General features: G+C 46.8%; 1 protein-coding gene across 7 annotated transcripts in view; it reads right to left on the bottom strand.

Annotated features, from left to right (window-relative positions):
* gabrg2 (gamma-aminobutyric acid type A receptor subunit gamma2) overlaps positions 1–26,284 on the bottom strand; it is a 95,130-nt gene that overhangs the window by 44,333 nt on the left and 24,513 nt on the right. For all 7 annotated transcript variants that reach the window (XR_009785140.1, XM_061751593.1, XM_061751594.1 and 4 more), the window contains exons 3-6: positions 22,226–22,293; positions 10,382–10,602; positions 9,514–9,596; positions 3,904–4,041 (exon numbers count right to left, since the gene is read on the bottom strand). Coding sequence is in view for 6 of the 7 variants with exons in the window: in XM_061751593.1 (XP_061607577.1) it covers positions 3,904–4,041; positions 9,514–9,596; positions 10,382–10,602; positions 22,226–22,293 (510 nt within the window). In the remaining variant the exon portion in view is untranslated. The remainder of the gene's footprint in view (positions 1–3,903; positions 4,042–9,513; positions 9,597–10,381; positions 10,603–22,225; positions 22,294–26,284) is intronic.

Genomic DNA, 26,284 nt, shown 5'->3' with positions numbered 1-26,284 from the left:
AAAATTTTCATATCAGATATTACTCTAAAACAGGGATTTCCAACCTTTATGGAGCCAAGGCATATATTTTACAATTGAAAAATCTTACGGCACACCAATAAAAATGTCACAAAAAGTGGATACATTAATTATTGTATGTATTTCCTGCCATCTAATAGAAGTGCATTTATTTGTTCTGTCTGTCACTATGCCTCATTGTCATAAATAGATGAACAAAGATTACGTAAATTACGTAAAATTTTATAATTTCCCACAGCACACCTGAAGAGCGCTCACGGCAAACTAATGTGCCCCGGCACAACTGTTGAGAATCACTGCTCTAAAGGATGATACTCACAATGCTGCACGCCTCCTCCCCACACCAGATTAAATGTCGTGTTCATGAATGCTGTAATTCTAGAAATAACCACGCGCGCGCACACACACACACACACACGCACACACACGCACACACACACACACACACAGTCTAAAAGAGTGAAAAGAGTCTCATCCAAGCATGTCATCCCCAGAGTATGAGATGCGTGTATTCAGATATTGTAGTCAGCGCAAAGTTCATAATCCAGCATCTGTGTTGGTATGGGGGTATGTTAGTTTCCATGGTATGGGCAACTTGCACATCAGTGATGGCAACCTTAATACTGAAAGGTACATACAGGTTTAAGAGCAACATATGTTGCTATCCAAGCAACGTCTTCTTCAGGGACGTCTCTGCTTATTTCAACAAGATAATGCAAAGCCACATTTTGCATGTGTTGCAACAGCATGGCATTGTATTAAAAGAGTGTGAGTACTTGACTGCCTTGCCAGCAGTCCAGACCTATCTCTCATTGAAATTGAGTGGCACATTATTAAGTGCAAAATATGACAACAGAGACCCCAGACTGCTGAGCAACTGAGTTTGCACATCAAGAGAGAATGGGAATTCCACCTACAAAGCTTCTACAATTAGTGTCCTCAGTTCCCAAACACTTAAAAGTATTGTTAAAAGGAAAGGTGATGTAACACAGTGGTAAACCTGCCCCTGTCCCAGCTTTTTTGAAATGTGTTGCAGGCATCAAATTAAAAATGTGTGAATCTTTGCAAAAAACAACAACAAAACAAAAGTTGATCTGTTTGAACATTAAATATCTTGTCTTTGTCCATCCATCCATCCATCTTCTACCGCTTATCCGGGGTCGGGTCGTGGGGGCAGTAGCTTTAGCAGGGAAGCCCAGACTTCCCTTTCCCCAGCCACTTCATCCATCTCTTCCAGCGGGATCCCGAGACGTTCCCAGGCCAGCCGAAGGATGTAATCTCTCCAGCGTGTCCTGGGTCGTCCCCGGGGTCTCCTCCCGGTGGGACGTGCCCGGAACACCTCACCAGGGAGGCATCTGAATCAGATGCTGGTCCACTGTTCCACGACCAGGACGAAAACCACACTACTCCTCCTGAATCTGGGATTCAACTTCCCGACGGACCCTCCTCTCCAGCACCCCTGAATAGACCTTACCAGGGAGGCTGAGGAGTGTGATCCCCCTGTAGTTGGAACACACCCTCCGGTCCCCTTTCTTAAAAAGGGGGACCACCACCCCAGTCTGCCAATCCCGAGGCACTGTCCCCGATGTCCACGCGATGTTGCAGAGGCGTGTCAACCAGGACAGCCCTACAACATCCAGAGCCTTGAGGAACTCCGGGCGAATCTCATCCACCCCTGGGGCCTTGCCACCGAGGAGCTTTTTAACCACCTCGGTGACCTCGACCCCAGAGATAGGAGAGCCCGCCTCAGAGAACCCAGACTCTGCTCCCTCATGGGTAGGCGTGTCGGTGTAATTGAGGAGGTCTTCGAAGTATTCTCCCCACCGGCTCACAACGTCCCGAGTCGAGGTCAGCAGCGCCCGATCCCCACTATACATTGATGGTGCACTGCTTCCCCCTCCTGAGACGCCGGATCGTGGACCAGAATTTCCTCGAAGCCATCCGGAAGTCTTTCTCCATGGCCTCACCGAACTCCTCCCATGCCCGAGTTTTTGCTTCAGCGACCACCAAAGCTGCATTCCGCTTGGTACCCATCAGCTGCCTCAGGAGTCTCACAGGCCAAAAAGGCCCGATAGGACTCCTTCTTCAGCTTGATGGCATCCCTCACCATTGGTGTCCACCAACGGGTTCAGGGATTGCCGCCACGACAGGCACCGACCACCTTACGGCCACAGCTCCGGTCGGCCGCCTCAGCAATGGAGGCGCGTAACATGGTCCACTCGGACTCGATCTCCCCCGCCTCCCATGAGCAAAGTACTGTCGGAGGTGGGAGTTGAAACTCCTTCTGACAGGGGATTCCGCCAGACGTTTGGGCCTGCCACGTCGGACCGGCATCTTCCCCCACCATCGGAGCCAACTCACCACCAGGTGGTGATCAGTTGACAGCTCCGCCCCTCTCTTTACCCGAGTGTCCAAGACATACGGCCGCAAGTCCGATGACACGACCACAAAGTCGATCATCGAACTGCGACCTAGGGTGTCCTGGTGCCAAGTGCACGTGTGGACAACCTTATGCTTGAACATGGTGTTCGTTATGGACAATCCGTGACGAGCACAGAAGTCCAATAACAGAACACCGCTCGGGTTCTGATCGGGAGGGCCGTTCCTCCCAATCACGCCCTTCCAGGTCTCACTGTTATTGCCCACGTGAGCATTGAAGTCCCCCAGCAGAACGATGGAGTCCCCAGCGGGAGCGCTCTCCAGTACCCCCTCCAAGGACTCCAAAAAGGGTGGGTACTCTGAACTGGTGTTTGGTGCATAGGCACAAACAACAGTCAGGACCCATCCCCCCACCCGAAGGCGGAGGGAGGCTACCCTCTCGTTCACCGGGGTGAACCCCAACGTACAGGCGCCGAGCCGGGGAGCAATAAGAATACCCACACCTGGTTGGCGCCTCTCACCGTGGGCAACTCCAGAGTGGAAGAGAGTCCAACCCCTCTCGACAGGACTGGTACCAGAGCCCAAGCTGTGCGTGGAGGTGAGTCCGACTATATCTAGTCGGAACTTCTCGACCTCACACACCAGCTCGGGCTCTTTCCCTGCCAGAGAGGTGACATTCCACGTCCCTAGAGCCAGCTTATGTAGCCGGGGATCGGATCGCCAAGGTCCCCACCTTAGGCCACCGCCCAGCTCGCACTTCACCCGACCCCTATGGCCCCTCCCACAGGTGGTGAGCCCATGGGAAGGGGGACCCACGTTACCCTTTCGGGCTGTGCTCGGCCGGGCCCCATGGGTGCAGGCGCTCTCCTTCGAGCCCCAACTCCAGGTCTGGCTCCAGAGGGGGGCCCCGGTGACCCATGTCCGGGCAAGGGAAACCTGAGTCCATAATTTGTCTTCTTCATCAGGGGTCACGGCTCAAGGAGGGGATCTTGTCTTTGTAATAATAATAATAACGCATATAGCACTATATACGTATATAGCACTTTTCAAGGCACTTAAAGACGCTTTACAATTGCACACATTATTCACTCATTTAACAGTCACACCCTAGTGGTAATAACCTACTCGTGTAGCCACAGCTGCCGTGGGGCAGTCTGACAGAAGCATAGCTGCCATTCTGCACCTATGGCCCCTTCGACCAACACCAACCAGCCAATTCATTAATAGGCAATGTGGGTTAAGTGTATTGCCCAGGGACACAACGACATGCACTCAGGCGGGGATACGAACTGGAGACCCTCTGGTTGGAGGGCATACACTTACCCTCTGTACCACATCACCCCACGTTTGGGGTGTATTCAATTAAATATAGGCTGAAAAGGATTTTCAAATTTATGTATTACACAACATCCCAACTTCTTTGGCATTGGGGTTTGTTAAACAAAGTTTTTAATAACAAAATAATAGTAAATATAAAAGAAAGGGCTTGCTCAGAAATGGTCTTACCTGAGACCGTCCTGACAATCTCCGAGGTGTTCCTCAGGCCCACAAAGGAGAACTGGTAAAGCCTCCAGGAGCGGATGTCTCCAACCTCCACTGAGCTCCTCTTCCACTTGTACACAATCTCCTCCCTGGGGTAGCCATCTGTGCAGAGAGATGAGGAAAAGGACGAGAAGCACAGGGGATTAGCTGAGGTGTGCTATAACAGCGCACAACAAACAATTCATCCCTTACAGGAGTTCCCTCTATTGAGTTGCTCACTCCTACAATTCAATATAAAGCCAAAGTACTCATGATCTTTATATCTAAGTCTGCAAGCTTACAAAACACTCTCAAAAAAAGGCCTATTACATAACATCATCTGTACATCGTGTAATTTTGTGAATCCAAGGTTAATTAAAATCACATTTGCTAGCAGGAACAATTCTCTTAAAATTTCCATCAGAGGCTGCCCTCAGGCTGGTGGCCTCAGTGCAGCACATGGACTTTCCTCAGAGTAAAATTGACTAAATAGCTTCATGAGTAAAGTGATATCAGCCAGCAGTGATACTGTGAGATGGGTGGATGTGCCCAGTTGCCACATTAAAGCCAGCCCGGCAGGCGATCTGCTCCTAAGCTGGCAATGATGATTGATTCACTGTTCACTTCTTTTTACTTGTTTGTTGTCAAATATGACAATGGAATAACAGAATGTGTGTGTGTGTGTGTGTGTGTGTGAGTGTAGTGGCGCCCCGTGCAAGGGGGGTGGGAGGGGGGCACTGCATAACCATGCATGATGTAGTCTTGCATAATTGGCATACCATAGCGTCGTATAAAATAAACATTGACAATGACTTGAGTTAAATCTGATTCCACTGTGAAGTTTGTTTGCAAGAAGCAGTGGTTGACAAAACAGGTAATTCTTACATATTATTCTAAAAGACAATTAAAACATTTTTTTCCCCCCCAAAAAAAGCTAAACATAACAACAGGTATGCATGTGTTTACATGTATTGTTTTGTTTTGTTTTTTTGCTTCTCACAAATGCTGCATTTAAATTAGTAATGTACCACCAGCATAACTTTAACTTAATATCTGGATACATTGGGGGCTCATTTAAGGGGTAAAAAAAGTGTGATTTGAATATAAAATGCTTATTTGTTAACAAAGGAGCAGATCTTGATCTTTAGGAACAATATAGCTGATTTCAAAACATGCAATACATAAAATGTAAACTAAATAATTTAGTTGGAAACATTTCCAAATTATTTTAATGAAGAACTTACCTGGTCGATGTACAGTATGAGTCCCATGGCAGTATGCAGTGAATTGGGACACTGACGTGGTATTGTAGTCTTATATTAACGGTGGACATGACTCTTTTACAGACATATACTGTACATTATACAGTCCTTCCGTAATAGTCTATTCGCAGCATAATCTCACATACTCACAAGATCCTGGTGACCGCACGTAGGCTTTGCCCAACATGGAGTGGTGTTTCCAGGCGAAACTACACACAAATACCTAGTACAGTGATTGTCTAAAATGTCGATGGCTTGGATACCAGAAGATTGATGCTCAAATATCATCGATACTTATGTTTGGGTTACAGCGTCTGCCTCACAGTTCTGAGGACCGGGGTTCAATCCCCGGCCCCGCCTGTGTGGCGTTTGCATTTTCTCCCCGTGCCTGCGTGGGTTTTCTCCGGGCACTCTGGTTTCCTCCCACATCCCAAAAACATGTATGGTAGGTTAATTGACAACTCTAAATTGCCCGAAAGTGTGAATGTGAGTGCGAATGGTTGTTTGTTTGTTTGTATGTGCCCTGCGATTGGCTGGCCACCAGTTCAGGGTGTACCCCGCCTCTGCCCGATGATAGCTGGGATAGGCTCCAGCACGCCCGCGACCCTAGTGAGGAGAAGCGGCTCAAAAAATGGATGGAACCATCAATACTATCCAAAAATGCAATGTAACAGCACACGACTATGCAATGTATAGTGGCCGAAAGCAGAACTGGAACAGTTCAGAATCAATATTTATCTACAACCCCAATTCCAATGAAGTTGGGACGTTGTTTTAAACATAAATAAAAACAGAATACAATGATTTGCAAATCATGTTCGATCTATATTTAATTGAATACACTACAAAGACAAGATATTTAATGCTCAAACTGATAAACTTTATTATTTTTAGCAAATAATCATTAACTTAGAATTTTATGGATGAAACACATTCCAAAAAAGCTGGGACAGGGTCATGTTTACCACTGTGTTCCATCACCTTTTCTTTTAACAACATTCAATAAACGTTTGGGAACTGAGGACACTAATTGTTGAAGCTTCGTAGGTGGAATTCTTTCCCATTCTTGCTTGATGTACAGCTTCAGCTGTTCAACAGTCCGGGGTCCCCGTTGTCGTATTTTACGCTTCATAATGCGCCACACATTTTCAATGAGAGACAGGTCTGGACTGCAGGCAGACCAGTCTAGTACCCCCACTCTTTTACTACGAAGCCGCACTGTTGTAACACATGCAGAATGTGGTTTGGCATTGTCTTGCTGAAATAAGCAGGGGTGTCCATGAAAAAAAAACGTTGCTTGGATGACAGCATATGTTTCTCCAAAACCTGTATGTACCTTTCAGCATTAATGGTACCTTCACAGATGTGTAAGTTACCCCTGCCATTGGCACTAACATACCCCATACCATCACAGATGCTGGTTTTTGAACTTTGCATCCATAACAGTCCGGATGGTTATTTTCCTCTTTGCCCTGGAGGACACGACGTCCACAATTTTCCCCAAAAATTTGAAATGTGGACTCGTCGGACCACAGAACACTTTTCCACTTTGCATCAGTCCATCTTAGATGAGCCGGCGACATTTCTGGGTGTTGTTGATAAATAGCTTTTGCTTTGCATAGTAGAGTTTCAAGTTGCACTTACGGATGTAGCGCCAAACTTTATTTACTGACATTGCTTTTCTGAAGTGTTCCTGAGCCCATGTGGTGATATCCTTTACACATTGATGTCGGTTTTTGATGCAGTGCCGGCTGAGGGATCGAAGGTCACGGGCATTCAATGTTGGTTTTCGGCCTTGCCGCTTAGATGCAGTGATTTCTCCAGATTCTCTGAACCTTTTGATGATATTATGGACCATAGATGATGAACCTCGCCTCATCTTTGCTTGTGAATGACTGAGCAATTCAGGGAAGCTCCTTTTATACCCAATCATGGCACCCACCTGTTACCAATTAGCCTGTTCACCTGTGGGATGTTCCAAACAGGTGTTTGATGAGCATTCCTTAACTTTCTCAGTCTTTTTTGCCACCTATCCCAACTTTTTTGGAACGTGTTGCAAAATTCTAAGTTAATGATTATTTGCGAAAAACAATAAAGTGTATCAGTTTGAACATTAAATATCTTGTCTTTGTAGTGTATTCAATTAAATATAGGTGGTACATGATTTGCAAATCATTGTATTCTGTTTCTGTCTTTATTTATGTTTAACACAACTTCATTGGAATTGGGGTTGTAATAACAGGACACAAACATTAAAAAAAAAAATAATTTATTGCTAGTCAGAGCTGGCTGTTTTAATCTGACCAACCAATCAGAGGATGGACGTCTTCGACGGCCTGCCAGCCCTGTGAGGACAAATTTTAAATCTGTTTGGTTAAAGAAAGAGTCTCACTGCTAGTTTCAGTTACATCAAACAGCACTACTGATTCTGAAGGAACCATCACATGCCAGCACATAGGGGCTGAAATCTGATTGGACACAAGCTCTGCAGGCAAGAAAAACAATGAAGAGAACAAACTGTTGGGAGTGAACTAATACAGTTCTGTGGAACAAATATTAGACTTTTGTTTTCAAATGTAGGTCAATGCTTTTGATAGTGTTCAGACCAGGGATTCTCAACCAGTGTGCACATTAGTGTGCCTTGAACGTTCTTCAGGTGTGCCGTGGGATATTATAAAATTTGACTTAATTGCTCAAAAAAATATATATTTCCAAGAAATAATGTATCTTTATTATCGTTTCCTTTTGTTTTGGATTTTCATGTTTAATTCAATCATTTTACCGCTCGCCAACACAGCGGCGAAGGCCATGACTTTAATGTTTAACAGACAGCATTCAGCAGTCAGAATACATGGTGATTCTAAATTCCTGAGAAAATAATAGCAATAGTGAAATAGTCTGCAAATACTCATATGAACGAGTAGGAATGGATACAAACTCGATCAACTGAGCGTACCATTTGATCAATTGCTTCGTTCACGCTATAGCAATTCCTCCGGGCAACTTTATTTGGCTAATATGACACTGGGAAGCAAACATGAATTCAGAACATTCCAAGAGACATAATTTAATCAATTAATTCATTCATTCATGTTCCGTACCGCTTATCCTCACTCAGGTCACGGACATGCTGGAGCCTATCCCAGCTTTCTTTGGGCGAGAGGCGGGGTATAGCCTGAACTGGTCCCCAGCCAATCGCATAAAAACAAACAACCATTCACACTCACATTCACACCTATGGGCAATTTAGAGTCCTCAATTAACCTACCATATTATGTTTTTGGGATGTGTGAGGAAACCGGAGTACCCGGAGAAAACCCACGCAGGCATGGGGAGAACATGCAAACTCCACATAGGCGAGGCCGGATTTGAACCTGGGGACTCAGAAATGTGAGGCAGATGTACTAACCAGTCGTCCACTGTAATCAATTAATTTTGTTTTGATAATTTTCTTTCTAGTAAATCATGGAAATTTAATCACATGTCCATCCCTACTAACTAGTGATCACTTCGAAGCTGCAGCTCCACATGGATGAACTTAAAATTTTACAATGAAATCTGCATTTTAACAACTGGATGCATTGACAGTGTTGTAACTTTTAAATTATAGATTATTTGCTATTAGGCGGGTTGGTTAACTGGATTACGTTAAATCCATGGCGGTATGGCACATAGCCCAAGGAAAAATACATTGGCCGGGTTTACCTGCAGAATTTTTTGTCATTCTAATTGAAATCATTCCAATTGAAGATCTATTTGCAAGTGCGTAAATGACGATGTCCCTGCACATTTAAGTCAAGACAGAGCATGTGCAGACTGGATACAGCCTGGCTGTTCCAATTAAACAGTATACATGACTTTGGATCCTTTTGGGAAAAGGAATATTACACCCCTTTGAAACCGAATTTCGGATTTAGCCTGTTTATTCCGACTATGGTCTTTATATTGAGCATTTTCATTCGGTTTGGGCTTTTAACCCATTTCTAACTGGAATACAATGCTCTATGTAAACCAGTCTATTGATTATTTTGATGCAGAACTAGACTATTACTAAGTATTCAGTTTGCAGAATGTATTGCCACTTGCTTTAGTCACTATTTTATGAATCCAGCTCAAAATCAAAATGGCCCTCAGTTCCTAATGTCATCTTCAATAAACTAGTAAGTAGCCTCCTAACTATAAAACACTGGACAATACCACTCCTTGAGCCTTTCATTTAGCTGTTGCATAGTCACTGCTGAGATGCTTATACTGTGTAGTGCTTTTACATTCCTAATGTATTTGAGAAGTAGTCATTAGACCAACGACCAGGCTACTATATGTCCACACTTACAGCTTGAAAACTCCAGGGGACATGAGTGCTCGTCCATTGGAAAGTTGTTCAATTTCAGCTGGCATTCGGCATCGATGGTCAACCTGCAGACACAACACGAATTTGGTTAACAAAAAATAAATAAAATAAAATAAATTTAAAAAAAACACTCTCACAGCAGTACAGATGTCAAAGCTGCTGTTTGTCAAAAACAAAATGATGTTTATTTTCACCGCAGCACACGCGTCTTGTTGCCACTTTTCACACTTGAGGGACTTTGAAGTCATTAAAGTCATTAAACTTACCGTTAATAAGGGAATGACTTTAAGTGACTTTGCCTATCCGCACAGACACTATTGTCATGTATCATTGTCGGTCATCCTAATTAACTAGCGCTTGCATTACGAGTTACTCCAAATTAATGAAGTGGCGAGCCAGTGTTCTGCATAGAGGAACATCCATCACGACTTCATTGAGTCGGATGGACTTTAGTTTTTGTTTTTATCTCCCAAGATGTATTGTGGTGTTGATAGAAAGCATCTGATGCATTTATGAAAAGTGATAATACGCTCAATCAACATCACATCATTTTTTTCAAAGCACTGTTCTAATTTGCTGCGATTGGCTGGCAACCAGTTCAGGTGTACCCAGCCTCCTGCCCGATGATAGCTGGGATAGGCTCCAGCACGCCCACGACCCTTGTGAGGAGAAGCGGCTCAGAAAATGGATGGATGTTCTAATTTGATGACATGATGCTAGTATTTAAGATAAGAATTTTTGACACCATAACAATCATTTTAATCATATATTGATCTAAATGAGATGATACATAGCTAATAAGTCACTACGATCACCTAATAACTCACCATGATCACCCGTGACTTCCTACCTGAGCGTGTAGAGAATTCGCCCGTCATTCCAGATCCGAAGCATGCGATTGGGTGTAGTGATCCAGTGGGCGTCGGCCTTCTTCGAGTTGCGGAAAAACGTGTCTGGGATCCAGATCTTTCCGACCATGTTGCTGTTGAGACGCAGAACCTTCATTGTACTGTTGAATTTTAGCCTTCTGTCGTACCAGGTCTGGGCAAAAAAGATGTCGATGGTGTATTCCTGGTGACAACAAAACAAAATGGTAGATTGTCTCAAAAAGTAGTAGCTTGACTTCTGGATACTTAAGGTATCTTTAATTTGCCTGGAATTTCTTGATGGTGGATTTTTGTGAGTTATCAGTCAGTCTTTTTTTTTTTTCTTAGACCCAAGAATAAGTGTGCTCAAATCAATGGATTTTTTTTAATCCCCACTGCTGAAAAAGAACATTTTGACTCACTCAACCTTAAAATGAATGGGCCAATGATCAACTAATGCCTCTCATTTTTTGGCTCAAGTATTATCAAACCTCATTACGAGCTAGACCAAAATCTAGTGTCTTGCCTTCAGTCCTTTTGAGAGCAGGCTAAGCATGTAAAGACATGAGATCACTGAAAACCCAGATGACAGAAGCCTGGGCGTAATGGGGGAATAAAAGTGGAGGCAGCTATTGAGATGGAACCATCGATCTTTTCTTACTTATTTAGTTACTTGGACTGGTTGAGCCCTGAGGTTTCAAGTAAAGTACAGCAGGAGAAAAACGGGGCACTTGTGTGCAATGGAGGCGCGGAACATGGTCCACTCGGACTCGGTGTCCCCCGCCTCCCCCGGAACATGAGCAAAGTTCTGTCGGAGGTGGGAGTTGAAACTCCTTCTGACAGGGGATTCCGCCAGACATTCCCAGCAGACCCTCACAATACGTTTGGGCATGCCACGACGGACCGGTATCTTCCCCCACCATCGGAGCCAACTCACCACCAGGTGGTGATCAGTTGACAGCTCCGCCCCTCTCTTCACCCGAGTGTCCAAGACATGCGGCCGCAAGTCCGATGACACGACCACAAAGTCGATCATCAAACTGCGACCTATGGTGTCCTGGTGCCAAGTGCACGTGTGGATAACCTTATGCTTGAACATGGTGTTCGTTATGGACAATCCGTGATAAGTCAGAAGTCCAATAACAGAACACTGCTGTTACTGAACTGCAATAACTGAACTGCTGTTTGGTGCATAGGCACAAACAACAGTCAGGACCCGTCCCCCCACCCGAAGGCGGAGGGAGGCTACCTTCTCGTCCACCAGGGTGAACCCTAATGTAGAGGCACCGAGCCAGGGAGCAATAAGTATACCCACACCTGCTCGGCGCCTCTTACCTTGGACAACTCCAGAGTGGAAGAGAGTCCAACCCTTTTCGAGAGGACTGGTACCAGAGCCCAAGCTGTGTGTGGAGGCGAGTCCGACTATATAGAGTCGGAACTTCTCGACCTCACACACCAGCTCGGGCTGCTTCCCTGCCAGAGAGGTGACATTCCACGTCCCTAGAGCCAGCTTCTGTAGCCGGGGATCGGATCGCTAAGATCCCTGCTTTCGGCCACCGCCAGCTCGCACTGCACCCGACCCCTATGGCCCCTCCCACAAGTGGTGAGCTCATGGGAGCGGGGACCCACGTTACCCTTTTGAGTTGTGCCCGGCCAGGCCCCATGGGTGCAGGCCCGGCCACCTGGCGCTCACCTTCGAGCCCCACCTCCAGGCCTGGCTCCAGAGGGGGGCCCCAGTGACCCGCGTCCAGGCAAGGGAAACCTGAGTCCATTTTTTGTCGTCATCATAAGAGGTCTTACGTTCCTACCCTCACCAATGGTCACGAGCTGTGACAAGATCCCGGATACAACCGGCCGAAATGAGTTTCCTCCGCAGGGTGTCCGGGCTCTCCCTTAGAGATTGGGTGAGAAGCTCGGGCATCCGGGAGGATCTCTGAGTAGAGTCGCTGCTCCTCCACATCGAGAGGAGCCAGATGAGGTGGCTGGGGCATATGATTCGGATGCCTCACGTACGCCTCCCTGGTGAGGTGTTCCGGACAAGTCCCCCCGGGAGGAGACCCCGGGGACGACCCAGGACACACTGGGGAGACTACATACTTCGGCTGGCCTGGGAAAGCCTCGGGATCCCCCCGGAAGACCTGGATGAAGTGGCTGGGGAGAGGGAAGTGTGGGCATCCCTGCTAAAGCTACTGCCCCCGCGACCCGACCTCGGATAAGCGGTAGAAATTGGATGGATGGATGGAGTTGACATGCATGGATGAAGGCCTTAGCTTAGAACAGGAATTAGTTGAGACTGAATCAAGAGCACCTCATAGTGCATTCCATTGTCTTAAAGTCTCTGTAAAGGAAAACTAAATGTCTTATAAATTTGAAACACCACAGAGAAAGCTGATGTTAACAACCCTTCCAAATTTGAATTAAAAAGTGTCCAAATATGTAAAATGAGGCTTAAAAATGGTAAATATAAATAAAATCAAGGCTCTTTCTCTGCTCTCAAACACTGTGGGCATGTATGCTGAATGTGGTGAAACCACGGCCCTTGCTCAACAGTCAACTTGATCTGAGAAACGGATACTACTTAGTCTAGCAACTTTGTTTTACCTACACTGACCTACCTGTAACTCAACCTTGCTCCTCTCAATCTGCAACACAATGTTAATTGTTTTTCTTTCGCATTAACAAGTCAGCAAAATGTATTAGTAGAGCATAATCTAACCTTAGCCACTTAAAGCTGTACTATAACTAAATATAGCGAACATATTGTGTCACTTCATTAGATAGTTTTGTCACTATAGTCACAGATCAAACTGGTCGCCATCATTTGTTTTGTTTCTTTATATAGTGGTGCTCACGTTCTTGTATAGTGGGGGAGGGGACATTCATGCCAGTCGCCCAACTACGTCACTTTAGCTACACCCAAAAAAATCAAAAACACAGAAATGGTAAAAAACAGTTTAACGCTATATCCCCACATTGATACATACTTTGGACATTTTCAACGATTATCTTTGAACATGTATAATGTGTGAATTAACTTTACAGCGACTTTTAATTGCTTTGCGACATCCATCCATCCATCCATCCATTTTTTTACCGCTTATCCTCACTAGGGTCGCAGGCCGCTGGAACCCATCCCAGCTATCTTCGAGCGGGAGGCGGGGTACACCCTGAACCGGTCGCCAGCCAATCACAGGGCACATAGAAACAAACAACCATTCACACTCACATTCACACCTTCGGGCAATCCAGAGGCTTCAATCAACCTACCACGCATGTTTTTGGGATGTGGGAGGAAACCGGAGTGCCCGGAGAAAACCCACCCAGGCCTGGGGAGAACACGCAAACTCCACCCAGGCGTGGCCGGGATTTGAACCCCGGTCCCCAGAACTGTGAGGCAGATGTGCTAACCAGTCGTCCACCGCGCCAGCGCTGTGTGACATGACTACCCTAATTTCTCGTGTATAATGCACATTTTCTTCCCCTCAATATTGTCAAAAGTCAATAGTGCGTATTATACATGGGTATAGGGGAAAATGAAAAACTTTCACATTTTATAAATGTATGCCGCCACCTAGAGGTTATGAAAAAGGTGTAAGCCTTCACTTTCATTCCAATATGACAGGGGTACTTATTACTGCATATATGTACAGTTGTGCTCATAAGTTTACATACCCTGGCAGAATTTGTGAAACACAGTTTTGTTTTGTTTTTAAATACGACTGACTTAACAGCAACCATTAATTTCTTCAGGATTATGTTTTGTTCAATGACAATGCTTTTCTTAAATGCTTGACAGTTTAATTTGAATCCCATTAAAATAAAATTAAATGTGTGACCCCTGGCCCTTCATGTTTTCTTTAAAGAATTGTACTAATCTTACAAATTCTGCCTGGGTAATCAAACATATGAGCACAACTGTGTGTTTTCTCATTTACTAAATAAAAGTAGGGCTGTGAATTTCAAAATAAGAGCGATAAAATTAAAAAAAGTATTACGTCTTCAGAATATTTCTTTGAAAAAACTAAGAAAACAGATAATACTTCATCCTTTGATCATATAGGTAGAAGCAAAATCATGCATTGTAAAAACATATTTTACATAGGTTATACACGAGAAATTACGGCACTCATCAGTTGCACAATCATTTTAACAGATCCTTATGCCCATCTCTATGACAAATCGCATCCTTTTTGAACATTTGAAAAAAAGGGTCAGAAGTCCTGGCAAACTAGGTTTCGCCTGGATCAGATCATTTTTCCATTAATTTCAGCAAATATAAAAGGCTTTACATTCAATGCAGATTCACACCCAAAAATTGGAAAGTGCATACCAGTACATACTTACTGCACTTCTACAGCTTCACAAATTTAAGATCATGGAAGGGAAGCTTTACTGTCGACAAAGCCTTCTTTTCGACCCTCCCATCCTTTACAGCGCTCATCCTCAGATAGCAAGCGTTTTTGTCATATTTTTTAGATTCCCATTGCATATTTAAGAATTATGACATCACACTAGTGCTTAGATGTGTACCCCCGTGTCATCTGTCTATTCGCTGCGCTTCACAATACCTACAAAGCGCCCACATTTGTCATGTTACAGTGTGAACAAAAGGACCCGTGGCTGATGACATATGAATGTGAGGCAATCCATCAACCTTTCGTTTCAGCGCAGTGCCCTCACACACACACACACACACACACATACACACACACACACACACACACAAATTCCCTGATGCGAGCACAAATGGCAAGTTATAATACAACCCATCCCAATCAATACCTCACTGTGACTGCTGCCATTGAGACAGTGAGATCGATTTTCATAGATGCCGCATCTGCAGTGGAGGGCAAAAACTGGCGTATCTTTATTTTTGCGCAAGTGCAAGGTTCGCTGCGTGTCTTTGCCAATTTGGCAGATCGGTCTGCAACAAGCCTGGCGTACTGGCGCAACAAATGTGCCTGGCGCATTGACTATTTGGTGGCAGGAAGTCGGTCTAAACTTACACCTGCTGGGGCCATGTCTAAGTCCAGCGTAATAGGTAGACTTCTCGTTTAACGCAATTTTGGTGAATTTGCGACCCCTGTGAGGATAAGCGGTACGAAAGATGGATGGATGATCGGGGCACAGGCAGAAATATTCTGAGCTCTGCAGATATGTGTGATGGATGTCAGACGTAATCCATTCATAAATATATCAACAGCGAGCATCAAATTAATTGAATGCATTATTATTATTATTTTTAAATCTTTTTTTTTTTTTTTTTTTTTACATCATCCCACTGGCTGGTACAGAACGATTGAGGGTGGGGGTGGTGTCTAAGTGCCCCCTTCACAGTACAGATATCCATATCCTGTCATGGTCTGTGTTTTGGTTTGGGTTGTGTTTAGTTTTGTTCCATGTTTTCCTGTGTTCCATGTTTGTCGTGTGCTCATTAGGTTGTTGTGTCCACCTGTTCTCGTCTATTTTGTGTCGACCAATCAGCTCTCTCCAGCCACTCGTGTCTTGTCCAGGTGTTCCTCGTTGTCTCGTCAATTTGTTTGTATTTAGTTCCCTGGGTTCTTTCAGTCCTTGTCGGTTCATTGTCGTTGTCACGTCTTGCCATGTCATAGTCGCCAGTTGTTCTTGTCATAGTCGCCAGTTGTTCTTGTCATAGTCGCCAGTTGTTTTATCATTGTGATTAAATATTATTATTTTGAGATTCCCGCACTCCTGCCGTGCCTCCCTGCTTCCCTGCAATTGGGTCCACCATGTTCTTGCCTTGCGTTCCTCGCCGTTGCCCTAACCATGTTCATGACAGAATGAACCGACCAGAACAGGACCCAGCGGGAAGAACATGGCGTCACCCTGGACGCCACCAAACTGCCTCCCACCGTCCTCAGCCTGCCATCCATACCTACCCTCCTCCAGTAAGCCCTATCATTCAGTCTTTTCTGTCCTTTTCCTCGGGTCCCCCCACTTGTCCTAGTTATTCACCATGCCCTACTATTGTACATCCACGTTTCTTTAGATTCAGATTTTTCTGATTGTGAAGATGGCCCTGATTTAGTTAACCTCCTGTCGGATTATGACTCTGACACAGATTTAGATTTTTCTGGTTCCTTCCCTAGTTTATCCCGTCCTCGTCAGTTTTTGTCACGTTTCCACGTTTCCAACCCCAGTGAGTCCAAATCCTTTCCCTCGGACCTTTTCTTGGGCACCCGTTTGGCCATCTACCCGGGACTGCCGCGTGGTGGCCAACGGAGGCGCCCAAGTAAAGGTCAAATTTTGCCCCCTCGTTTTTTTCCCCCCTGTTCACAAATCACTTGATTTTTCACCTGTTCCCACACGTTGTTCCACGGCTCCAATTAAGTCACGTCTAGTCAAAACTGCCCCCAAGCCATGTTCAGTACCAGCCATTTTTCCTAGTTCACCTTCCCGAGACCTTGTGCACTCTTCCACTCCCGTACCCTCTACTCCCACACCTCAATGGCGGCAGGCTGAGGAAGCGACTGCAGCTCCCGTTCCGGCTAATCGGCAGCTGCGCCAGGCTCCCGTTCCGGCTCCTCGGCAGCTGCGCTCGTCCAGCGGCCGCCACCCGTCCTTACTCCGGCGGCGCTCGTCCAGCGGCCGCCACTCGTCCTTGCTCCGGCGGCGCTCGTCCAGCGGCCGCCACCTGACCCTGCTCCGGCGGCGCTCGTCCAGCGGCCGCCACCTGACCCTGCTCCGGCGGCGCTCGTCCAGCGGCCGCCACCTGACCCTGCTCCAACGGCGCTCGTCCAGCGGCTGCCACCCGTCCTTGCTCCGGCGGCGCTCTTCCAGCGGCCGCCACCCGTCCTTGCTCCGGCGGCGCTCGTCCAGCGGCCGCCACCTGACCCTGCTCCGCCGGCGCTCGTCCAGCGGCCGCCACCCGTCCTTGCTCCGGCGGCGCTCGTCCAGCGGCCGCCACCCGTCCTTGCTCCGGCGGCGCTCGTCCAGCGGCCGCCAACCGTCCTTGCTCCGGCGGCGCTCGTCCAGCGGCCGCCACCCGACCCTGCTCCGGCGGCGCTCGTCCAGCGGCCGCCACCCGTCCTTGCTCCGGCGGCGCTCGTCCAGCGGCCGCCACCCGTCCTTGCTCCGGCGGCGCTCGTCCAGCGGCCGCCACCAGACCCTGCTCCGGCGGCGCTCGTCCAGCGGCCGCCACCTGACCCTGCTCCGGCGGCGCTCGTCCAGCGGCCGCCACCTGACCCTGCTCCAACGGCGCTCGTCCAGCGGCCGCCACCCGACCACGCTCCGGCGGCGCTCGTCCAGCGGCCGCCACCCGACCACGCTCCGGCGGCGCTCGTCCAGCGCCCGCCACTCGTCCTTGCTCCGGCGGCGCTCATCCAGCGGCCGCCACCTGACCCTGCTCCGGCGGCGCTCGTCCAGCGGCCGCCACCCGTCCTTGCTCCGGCGGCGCTCGTCCAGCGGCCGCCACCCGACCCTGCTCCGGCGGCGCTCGTCCAGCGGCCGCCACCCATCCTTGCTCCGGCGGCGCTCGTCCAGCGGCCGCCACCCGTCCTTGCTCCGGCGGCGCTCGTCCAGCGGCCGCCATCCGACCATGTTCCGGCGGCGCTCGTCCAGCGGCCGCCACCCGTCCTTGCTCCGGCGGTGCTCATCCAGCGGCCGCCACCCGTCGTTGCTCCGGCGGCACTCGTCCCGCGGCCGCCACCCGTCCTTGCTCCGGCGGCGCTCGTCCAGCGGCCGCCACCCGACCTTGCTCCGGCGGCGCTCGTCCAGCGGCCGCCAACCGACCACGTTCCGGCGGCGCTCGTCCAGCGGCCGCCACCCGACCATGCTCCGGCGGCGCTCGTCCAGCAGCCGCCACCCGACCACGCTCCGGCGGCGCTCGTCCAGCGGCCGCCACCCAACCCTATTGCCTGGCCCCTGCTTTACCATTGGGTTCGGCACCGTGGCCCTTAATGGCCCTGTAAAGACCCCGGTGCTTGGCGTCCTGGACGACCTCCTGAACCGCTCAGCCAAGCACCTCACCTCGGGTGGCCTGGATGGCCACCAGATTGACCTGAGGGGTGGACTCTGTACCCTCCTCCAGGCCCCCTTCCGCCCACCCTGGGTTGATGACTTTTTGGTTGTTGTTTGGGGAACGTCTGGGATCCGTTCTTTTAGAGGGGGGGTACTGTCATGGTCTGTGTTTTGGTTTGGGTTGTGTTTAGTTTTGTTCCATGTTTTCCTGTGTTCCATGTTTGTCGTGTGCTCATTAGGTTGTTGTGTCCACCTGTTCTCGTCTATTTTGTGTCGACCAATCAGCTCTCTCCAGCCACTCGTGTCTTCCAGGTGTTCCTCGTTGTCTCGTCAATTTGTTTGTATTTAGTTCCCTGGGTTCTTTCAGTCCTTGTCGGTTCATTGTCGTTGTCACGTCTTGCCATGTCATAGTCGCCAGTTGTTTTTGTCATAGTCGCCAGTTGTTTTATCATTGTGATTAAATATTATTATTTTGAGATTCCCGCACTCCTGCCTTGCCTCCCTGCTTCCCTGCAATTGGGTCCACCATGTTCTTGCCTTGCGTTCCTCGCCGTCGCCCTAACCATGTTCATGACATATCCATCCAATTGTACAATCAAAAAAAGACTCCCGCTTACTTACATCATCCTAGAACCATGGACAGACTTCTTTTCCTTTTGGCTTGTCCCGTTAGGGGTCGCCACAGCGCGTCATCCTTTTCCATGTAAGCCTATCTCTTGCATCCTCCTCTCGAACACCAACTGCCATCATGTCTTCCCTCACGACATCCATCAACCTTCTCTTTGGTCTTCCTCTAGCTCTCTTGCCTGGCAGCTCCAATCTCATCATCCTTTTACCAATATACTCACTATTTCTCCTCTAGACGTGTCCAAACCATCAAAGTCTGATCTTTCTAACTTTGTCTCCAAAACATCAAACCTTGGCTGTCCCTCTGATGAGCTCATTTCTAATTTTATCCAACCTGGTCACTCCGAGAGCGAACCTCAACATCTTCATTTCCGCCACCTCCAACTCTGCTTCCTGTTGTCTCTTCAGTGCCACTGTCTCTAATCCGTACATCATGGCTGGCCTCACCACTGTTTTATAAACTTTGCCCTTCATCCTAGCAGAGACTCTTCTGTCACATAACACATCTGACACCTTCCTCCACCCGTTCCAACCTGCTTGGACCCGTTTCTTCACTTCCTGACCACACTCACCATTCCTCTCGACAGTTGACCCCAAGTATTTAAAGTCCTCCACCCTTGCTATCTCTTCTCCCTGTAGCCTCACCCTCAAGGGGCTCAGGGCTGATCCCTGATGCAGTCCCACCTCCACCTTAAATTCGTCTGTCACACCTACAGCACACCTCACCGCTGTTCTGCTGCCCTTGTACATGTCCTGTATTATTCTAACATACTTCTCTGCCACTCTAGACTTCCGCATGCAGTACCACAGTTCCTCTCTGGGTACTCTTGTCATAGGCATTCTCTAGATCTACAAAGACACAATGTAGTTCCTTCTGACCTTCTCTGTACTTTTCCATCAACATCCTCAAGGCAAATAATGCATCTGTGGTACTCTTTCTAGGCATGAAACCATACTGTTGCTCGCAAATACTCACTTCTGTCCTGAGTCTAGCCTCCACTACTCTTTCCCATAACTTCATTTTGTGGCTCATCAACTTTATTCCTCGATAGTTGCCACAGCTCTGCACATCACCTTTGTTCTTAAAAATGGGCACGAGTACACTTTTCCTCCATTCCTCAGGCATCTTCTCACGCGCTAGAATTCTATTGAACAAGCTGGTCAAAAACTCCACAGCCACCTCTCCTAGATGCTTCCATACCTCCACAGGAATGTCATCAGGACCAACTCCCTTTCCATTTTTCATCCTCTTTAATGCGTTTCTAACTTCCCCCTTACTAATCATTGCCACTTCCTGGTCCACCACACTTGCCTCTTCCACTCTCCCTTCTCTCTCATTTTGCTCATTCATCAACTCCTCGAAGTATTCTTTCCATCTAGCTAGCACACTGCTGGGACCACTCAACATAGTTCCATCTCTATCCTTAATCACCCTAACCTGCTGCACATCATTCTCATCTCTATCCCTCTGTCTGGCCAGCCTGTATAGATCCTTTCTCCTTCTTCAGTGTCCAACCTGCCATACATGTCATCATATGCCTCTTGTTTGGCCTTTGCCACCTCTACTTTTGCCCTGTGTCGCATCTATATGTATTCCTTTCGCCTCTCCTCGGTCCTCTCAGTGTCCCACTTCTTCTTAGCTAACCTTTTTCCTTGTATGATTTCCTGTACTGTGAGGTTCCACCACCAAGTCTCCTTCTCTCCTTTCCTGCCAGAATATACACCAAGTACTCTCCTGCCTGCCTCTCTGATCACCTTGGCTGCAGTGGTCCAGTCTTCTGGAAGCTCCTCCCGTCCACCGAGAGCCTGTCTCACCTCTTCCCGAAAAGCTGCACAACACTCGTCCTGTCTCAGCTTCCACCACATGGTTCTCTTCTCTGCCTTTGTCTTCCTAATATTCCTCCCCACCACCAGAGTCATCTTACACACCACCACCCTATGCTGTGTAGCCACACTCTCCCCTACCACTACCTTGGTAGGTTGGTAACCTCCTTCAGATTACATTGTCTGCACAAGATGTAATCCACCTGCGTGCTTCTACCTCCGCTCTTGTAGGTCACCCTATGTTCGTGCCTCTTCTGGAAAAAAGTGTTCACTCCAGCCATTTGCATCCTTGTTGCAAAGTCTACCACCATCTGTCCCTCCAAGTTCCTTTCCTGGATACCGTACTTACCCATCACTTCTTCATCACCCTTATTATCTTCACCAACATGTCCATTACAATCTGCACCAATTACGACTCTCTCTCTGTCTGGGATGCTCAGAACTACTTCGTCTAGCTCCTTCCAGAATTTCTCTTTCACCTCTATGTCGCATCCTACCTGTGGGGCATAGCCACCATTCACATTACACATAACACCCTCAATTTCAAGTTTCAGCCTCATCACTCGATCTGATACTCTTTTCACCTCCAAGACATTCTTAGCCAACTCTTATTTTAAAATAACCCCGACTCCATTTCTCTTCCCATCTACACCATGGTAAAATAATTTAAACCCTGCCCCTAAACTTCTAGCCTTACTGCCTTTCCTGACGCAACCCTCTGCATTTATCCGGGCTTGGGACCGGCCTACAGTTTGCACTGACTTGTGCCCCCCATAGGGCTGCATTAACAGTTGCATTAACCATGGACAGACTAACCAACAAAAATACAGTGCTATTGTTAACAGTTCAACCTTGGTTAAAGCAGCTGTGCTCTGCTTGATGTCAATACTTATGGTCAGTCAAGCACAATACGCATTTGTTTCGTGGGTTATCATCTCAAAATTAAGGAATTTTTTTCCAAAATATTGATTGAAATGATTGGTAATTTACCAAACGATCCATGAACACCTTTTGCGACTATGCTATTTAATAATCGGCAGCCAGCTCTGTCCAGATGAGGTGTTATAAGCTGGTTGCAGTGAGACTCACTAAATACTGTAGTTTATGGTGCAAAGGCTGCTGCAGCTGTTTCAGCCGCTGAGCGACACCGAAGCTGTGTCGTTGCGTGGCATAAAGATGAGAATAAAAGCCATGAAAGCCAGCAGCTGTGATACTAAGGTGTGCTGGATCAACACATTGAATGCCTGCCAGCTGCATAGAGACCAGAAATTAGGCTCTCGCCTCCCCAAGGCGGAGACAAGTTGAACACACATTAAGTAATTGATATTCTTTCTAAACACCAGATTAGACAGTTCAATCACAGCACTGACATTAACAGCACATTCGAGGTTACTTACCATATTGATGGCATTCACTGGACCAATGCTGTTGACAAACATGTCAGTGTGGATCACTGTGGGTTTAACTGCAAGAAAAAGCACAACGATTGTTAAGATGAGTAATTACACTTACTTAAGCAACCATGTTAAAGTAAATAGCATTCCATCCATCCATCCATCCATCCATTTTCTACCGCTTATCCGAGGTCGGGTCGCGGGGGAAGTAGCTTTAGCAGGGACGCCCAGACTTCCCTCTCCCCAGCCACTTTGTCCATCTCTTCTGGTGGGATCCCGAGGCGTTCCCAGGCCAGCCGAAAGATGTAGTCTCTCCAGCGTGTCCTGGGTCGTCCCCGGGGTCTCCTCCCGGTGGGACGTGACCGGAACACCTCACCAGGGAGGCGTCCAGGAGGCATCCAAATCAGATGCCCCAGCCACCTCATCTGGCTCCTCTCGATGTGAAGGAGCACTGGCTTTACTCTGAGATCCTCCTGGATGACCGAGCTTCTCACCCTATGTCTAAGGGATAGCCCGGACACCCTGCGGAGGAAACTCATTTCGGCCATTTGTATCCGGGATCTGCATATCTGCAGACCCACAGCTCGTGACCATATGTGAGGGTAGGAACGTAGATCGACCGGTAAATCGAGAGCTTCGCCTTTCGGCTTAGCTCCTTCTTTACCACAACGGATCGATACAAAGTCCGCATCACTGCAGACGCTGCACCGATTGGCCTGACGATCTCCCGTTCCATTCTTCCCTCACTCGTGAACAAGACCCCAAGATACTTGAACTCCTCCACTTGGGGCAGGATCTCATTCCCGACTTGGAGAGGGCACGCCACTCTTTTCCGACTGAGGACCATGGTCTCAGATTTGGAGGTGCTGATTCTCATCCCAGCCGCTTCACACTCGGCTGCGAACTGCTCCATTGAGAGTTGGAGGTCACGGCTTGATGAAGCCAGCAGAACCACATCATCTGCAAAAAGCAGAGATGCAATACTGAGGCCACCAAACCGGACCCCCTCTATTCCTCGGCTGCGCCTAGAAATTCTCTCCAGAAAAGTTATGAACAGAATCGATGACAAAGGGCAGCCTTGGCGGAGTCCAACCCTCACCGGAAACGAGTCTGACTTGCTGCCGGATATGCGGACCAAACTCTGACTCCGGTCGTACAGGGACCGAACACCCTGATACATAGCATTCCCACATCTGTATATATAGGTTTGTATTTACTGTACAGCATGATCAAATGGGAGCACATTGTAAAAAGAGGATTTTGGCAATGTCAGAGAACAGTATTATTTAATAAAAGCTAAACTCCTGACTTATGCCCTCTGCAACATGCACTTTATTCCTCTTCTTGTGCCGCCATGCGTGAGCCCCAAGAGGTCGCCGTGATGGGGAATGGTGCAGGTCTTTGCCTCCCTACTCCCATGTAGAGATGCACTTTTAGGGCGAACTTGCCCCATAAATATTTTAGATGAATGCTGCATGAGATACTGTAGTACATCAGATACCTGAGAAACTACTTTCAGTTACTGTACCGAGGAAACTTATTAAACTTGCACATATTAATGCATTACTGACTGAGAAATTAAGGAACGTATTGAAAAAAAAAAATACATCATGCTAACAACACCCCTCTATAAGTTCAACTATGTTTGGCTTATTATGCAAAAGTTCTGTTTAATCACTAAAGTTATGAAAACAATTAATAATATAGGGACTTTCTAATGCTGTCAACATTGGCACTTATTTTATAGTTCTTGACTTACAAATGATCATGATAATATATAAACTATGACTAAATAGTGCCACTTTATAGTATACTGTAGTATAGTCCTTTTTCCACACCTATGCAGTGTCTCAAGTTGTGTTTTTTTTGTTGTTGTGTTGTTTTGTTTTTTCAATTTCCTGAAAAGTTTTCATTTTGGAGATGGGGGGGATTCTGCTCAACAGTGACAATAATATAAAATATGACTACATACTGCCACTTTATAGTATACAGTAGTACATTCCTTTTCCACAGTGACTGTACAGTAAATTTGGTCTCCACTTCTGCAACTGACGTCACACCAAAAGATAATATTTTAAATGAGTGCCAGTTTCATTTGGTTGAAAAAAATATGTAAAATCAACTTGTTAGTGAAATTTGGACCATTATGACCCTATAGCTCCTTTAAGTAAACTGAGATATTTGTATGTGGCGCTCTAGCTAATTAAGTTAACCACAATATCAGAAGCACCCTTTTATATATAACAACATTCATGGGCAGTTCTGTGTAGCACTACAAATTATACCTTGCATAATAAGCATTTTAAAATGTAACACTTGACAGACAGTGTTAAAATGCAACACTATTTTCAGAATGTTTCATACAGCTCTTTATGCATAGGTGGACCTTATATTGTGAGTATATCAGAACACTAAGTTTCCATCTGCTCAGCCCAGTGAGACACATGGACGCAAGCAGCCTGTCGATTTGTGGACATGTCAGACATGACAAAACAAGACATGTTAGTGTCACCAGATGATGTGAGTCAGTGTTGCCATACAGTGCTATTGAACTTGTACGGCTGCCTAAACGTAATGTCTAAGAGTGTTCAGGTTAAGACAGGCTGCTTTCTTGGCCGACATGCAGGATATATTAAGAGTTGCAGGTTCAAATCCATTTTTCATGTCACTCCCAGGCAGACACGTCAAGTGCATCGCAGGACACACAAGTGTATAAAGTTATGCATGATCACACACCATGTGTCTTCTGTGACTTCTGTTCTCACATATTGTGTCTTATGTCCATGAGTGACTGTGAAAATTATGTCCCCCATTGCATAAGATTGATTAGTCATGTAGGTCCACAAAATATTGACGTTACCTCGGGCTGGTCATGAATGGTCATAAATGTGCATTTCTTATGTAAGATGAGCCAATTCGAAAGCAAATACTTGAGGGCAGATTGAACTAGACATATATAGTAGAAGCATTCCATCCATCCATCCATCGATCCATCCAAACCACATACCCTCACATACCCCGGACTAGTCGCCAGCCAATCGCATAGGCTCCAGCACACCTGCGACCCTAATGAGGGTATGTGGTTTGGATGGATGGATGGATGGATGGAATGCTTCTACTATATATGTCTAGTTCAATCTGCCCTCAAGTATTTGCTTTCGAATTGGCTCATCTTACATAAGAAATGCACATTTATGACGGTTTCCTACCACATCCCGAAAAACATGCATGATAGGTTAATTGAAGACTCTAAATTGCCCGTAGGTGTGAATGTGAGTGTGAATCGTTGTTTGTTTATATGTGCCTTGCGATTGGCTGGGAACCAGTTCAGGGTGTACCCTGCCTCCTGCCCGAAGATAGCTGGGATAGGCTCCAGCTCTCCCGCGACCCTTGTGAGGATACGCGGCTCAGATGATGGATGGATGGATGGATGGATGGATGGATGGATAGAAAGTAGGGAGGGCATTTGATGCGACTAAATTTACGTGATCTATATCAATTTATGGATTAACTTTTATTTTTTATTAAATATTTTCTATGAAAAGTGATGGATATTCTGAACTCCTATTTGATTTCCAGTGTTATGCTGTGCAGAATGCTGCGACCTGAAAGTCTGCAGGTTAGGGTTAGGGTTGACACTGACATAATTATTAAATGATCAATTAAACAATTTTTATGCCGCTCCCTAATGGATGATCGTACAGTATGCACCCGCCAGTCCACTAGAACTGTAAAGTGTGATTATCCTTTTAACACAAAATTGTAAACGGACAGCGTTGACAAGCTGCATTTGTTGACAAGCTTAATTATTGGATATTGGACACAGATGGTTTGAAATAAATGCTGTATGTAAAGACAAGGCAATTTATGAAACTTTTTTTTTTTTATTCAGTAAAGGTTTAGTTTTTCAAGTTTACAATAATAATAATAATAATAATATAGAATTTATATAGCGCTTGTCTAGACACTCAAAGACGCTTTGCATACAAAACAGATAACAAACAACAACTGAAAGAGGGGGGTGAGTACAATAACAAAGCTAGAGCTGACACAACACTTGGG

Source organism: Phyllopteryx taeniolatus, chromosome 17 (genome assembly GCF_024500385.1).
Source record: "Phyllopteryx taeniolatus isolate TA_2022b chromosome 17, UOR_Ptae_1.2, whole genome shotgun sequence".
Classification (NCBI taxonomy): Eukaryota; Metazoa; Chordata; class Actinopteri; order Syngnathiformes; family Syngnathidae; genus Phyllopteryx; species Phyllopteryx taeniolatus.
The sequence above is the reverse complement of the archived record's forward strand: the minus strand, read 5'-3'. Positions and strand labels throughout refer to the sequence as shown.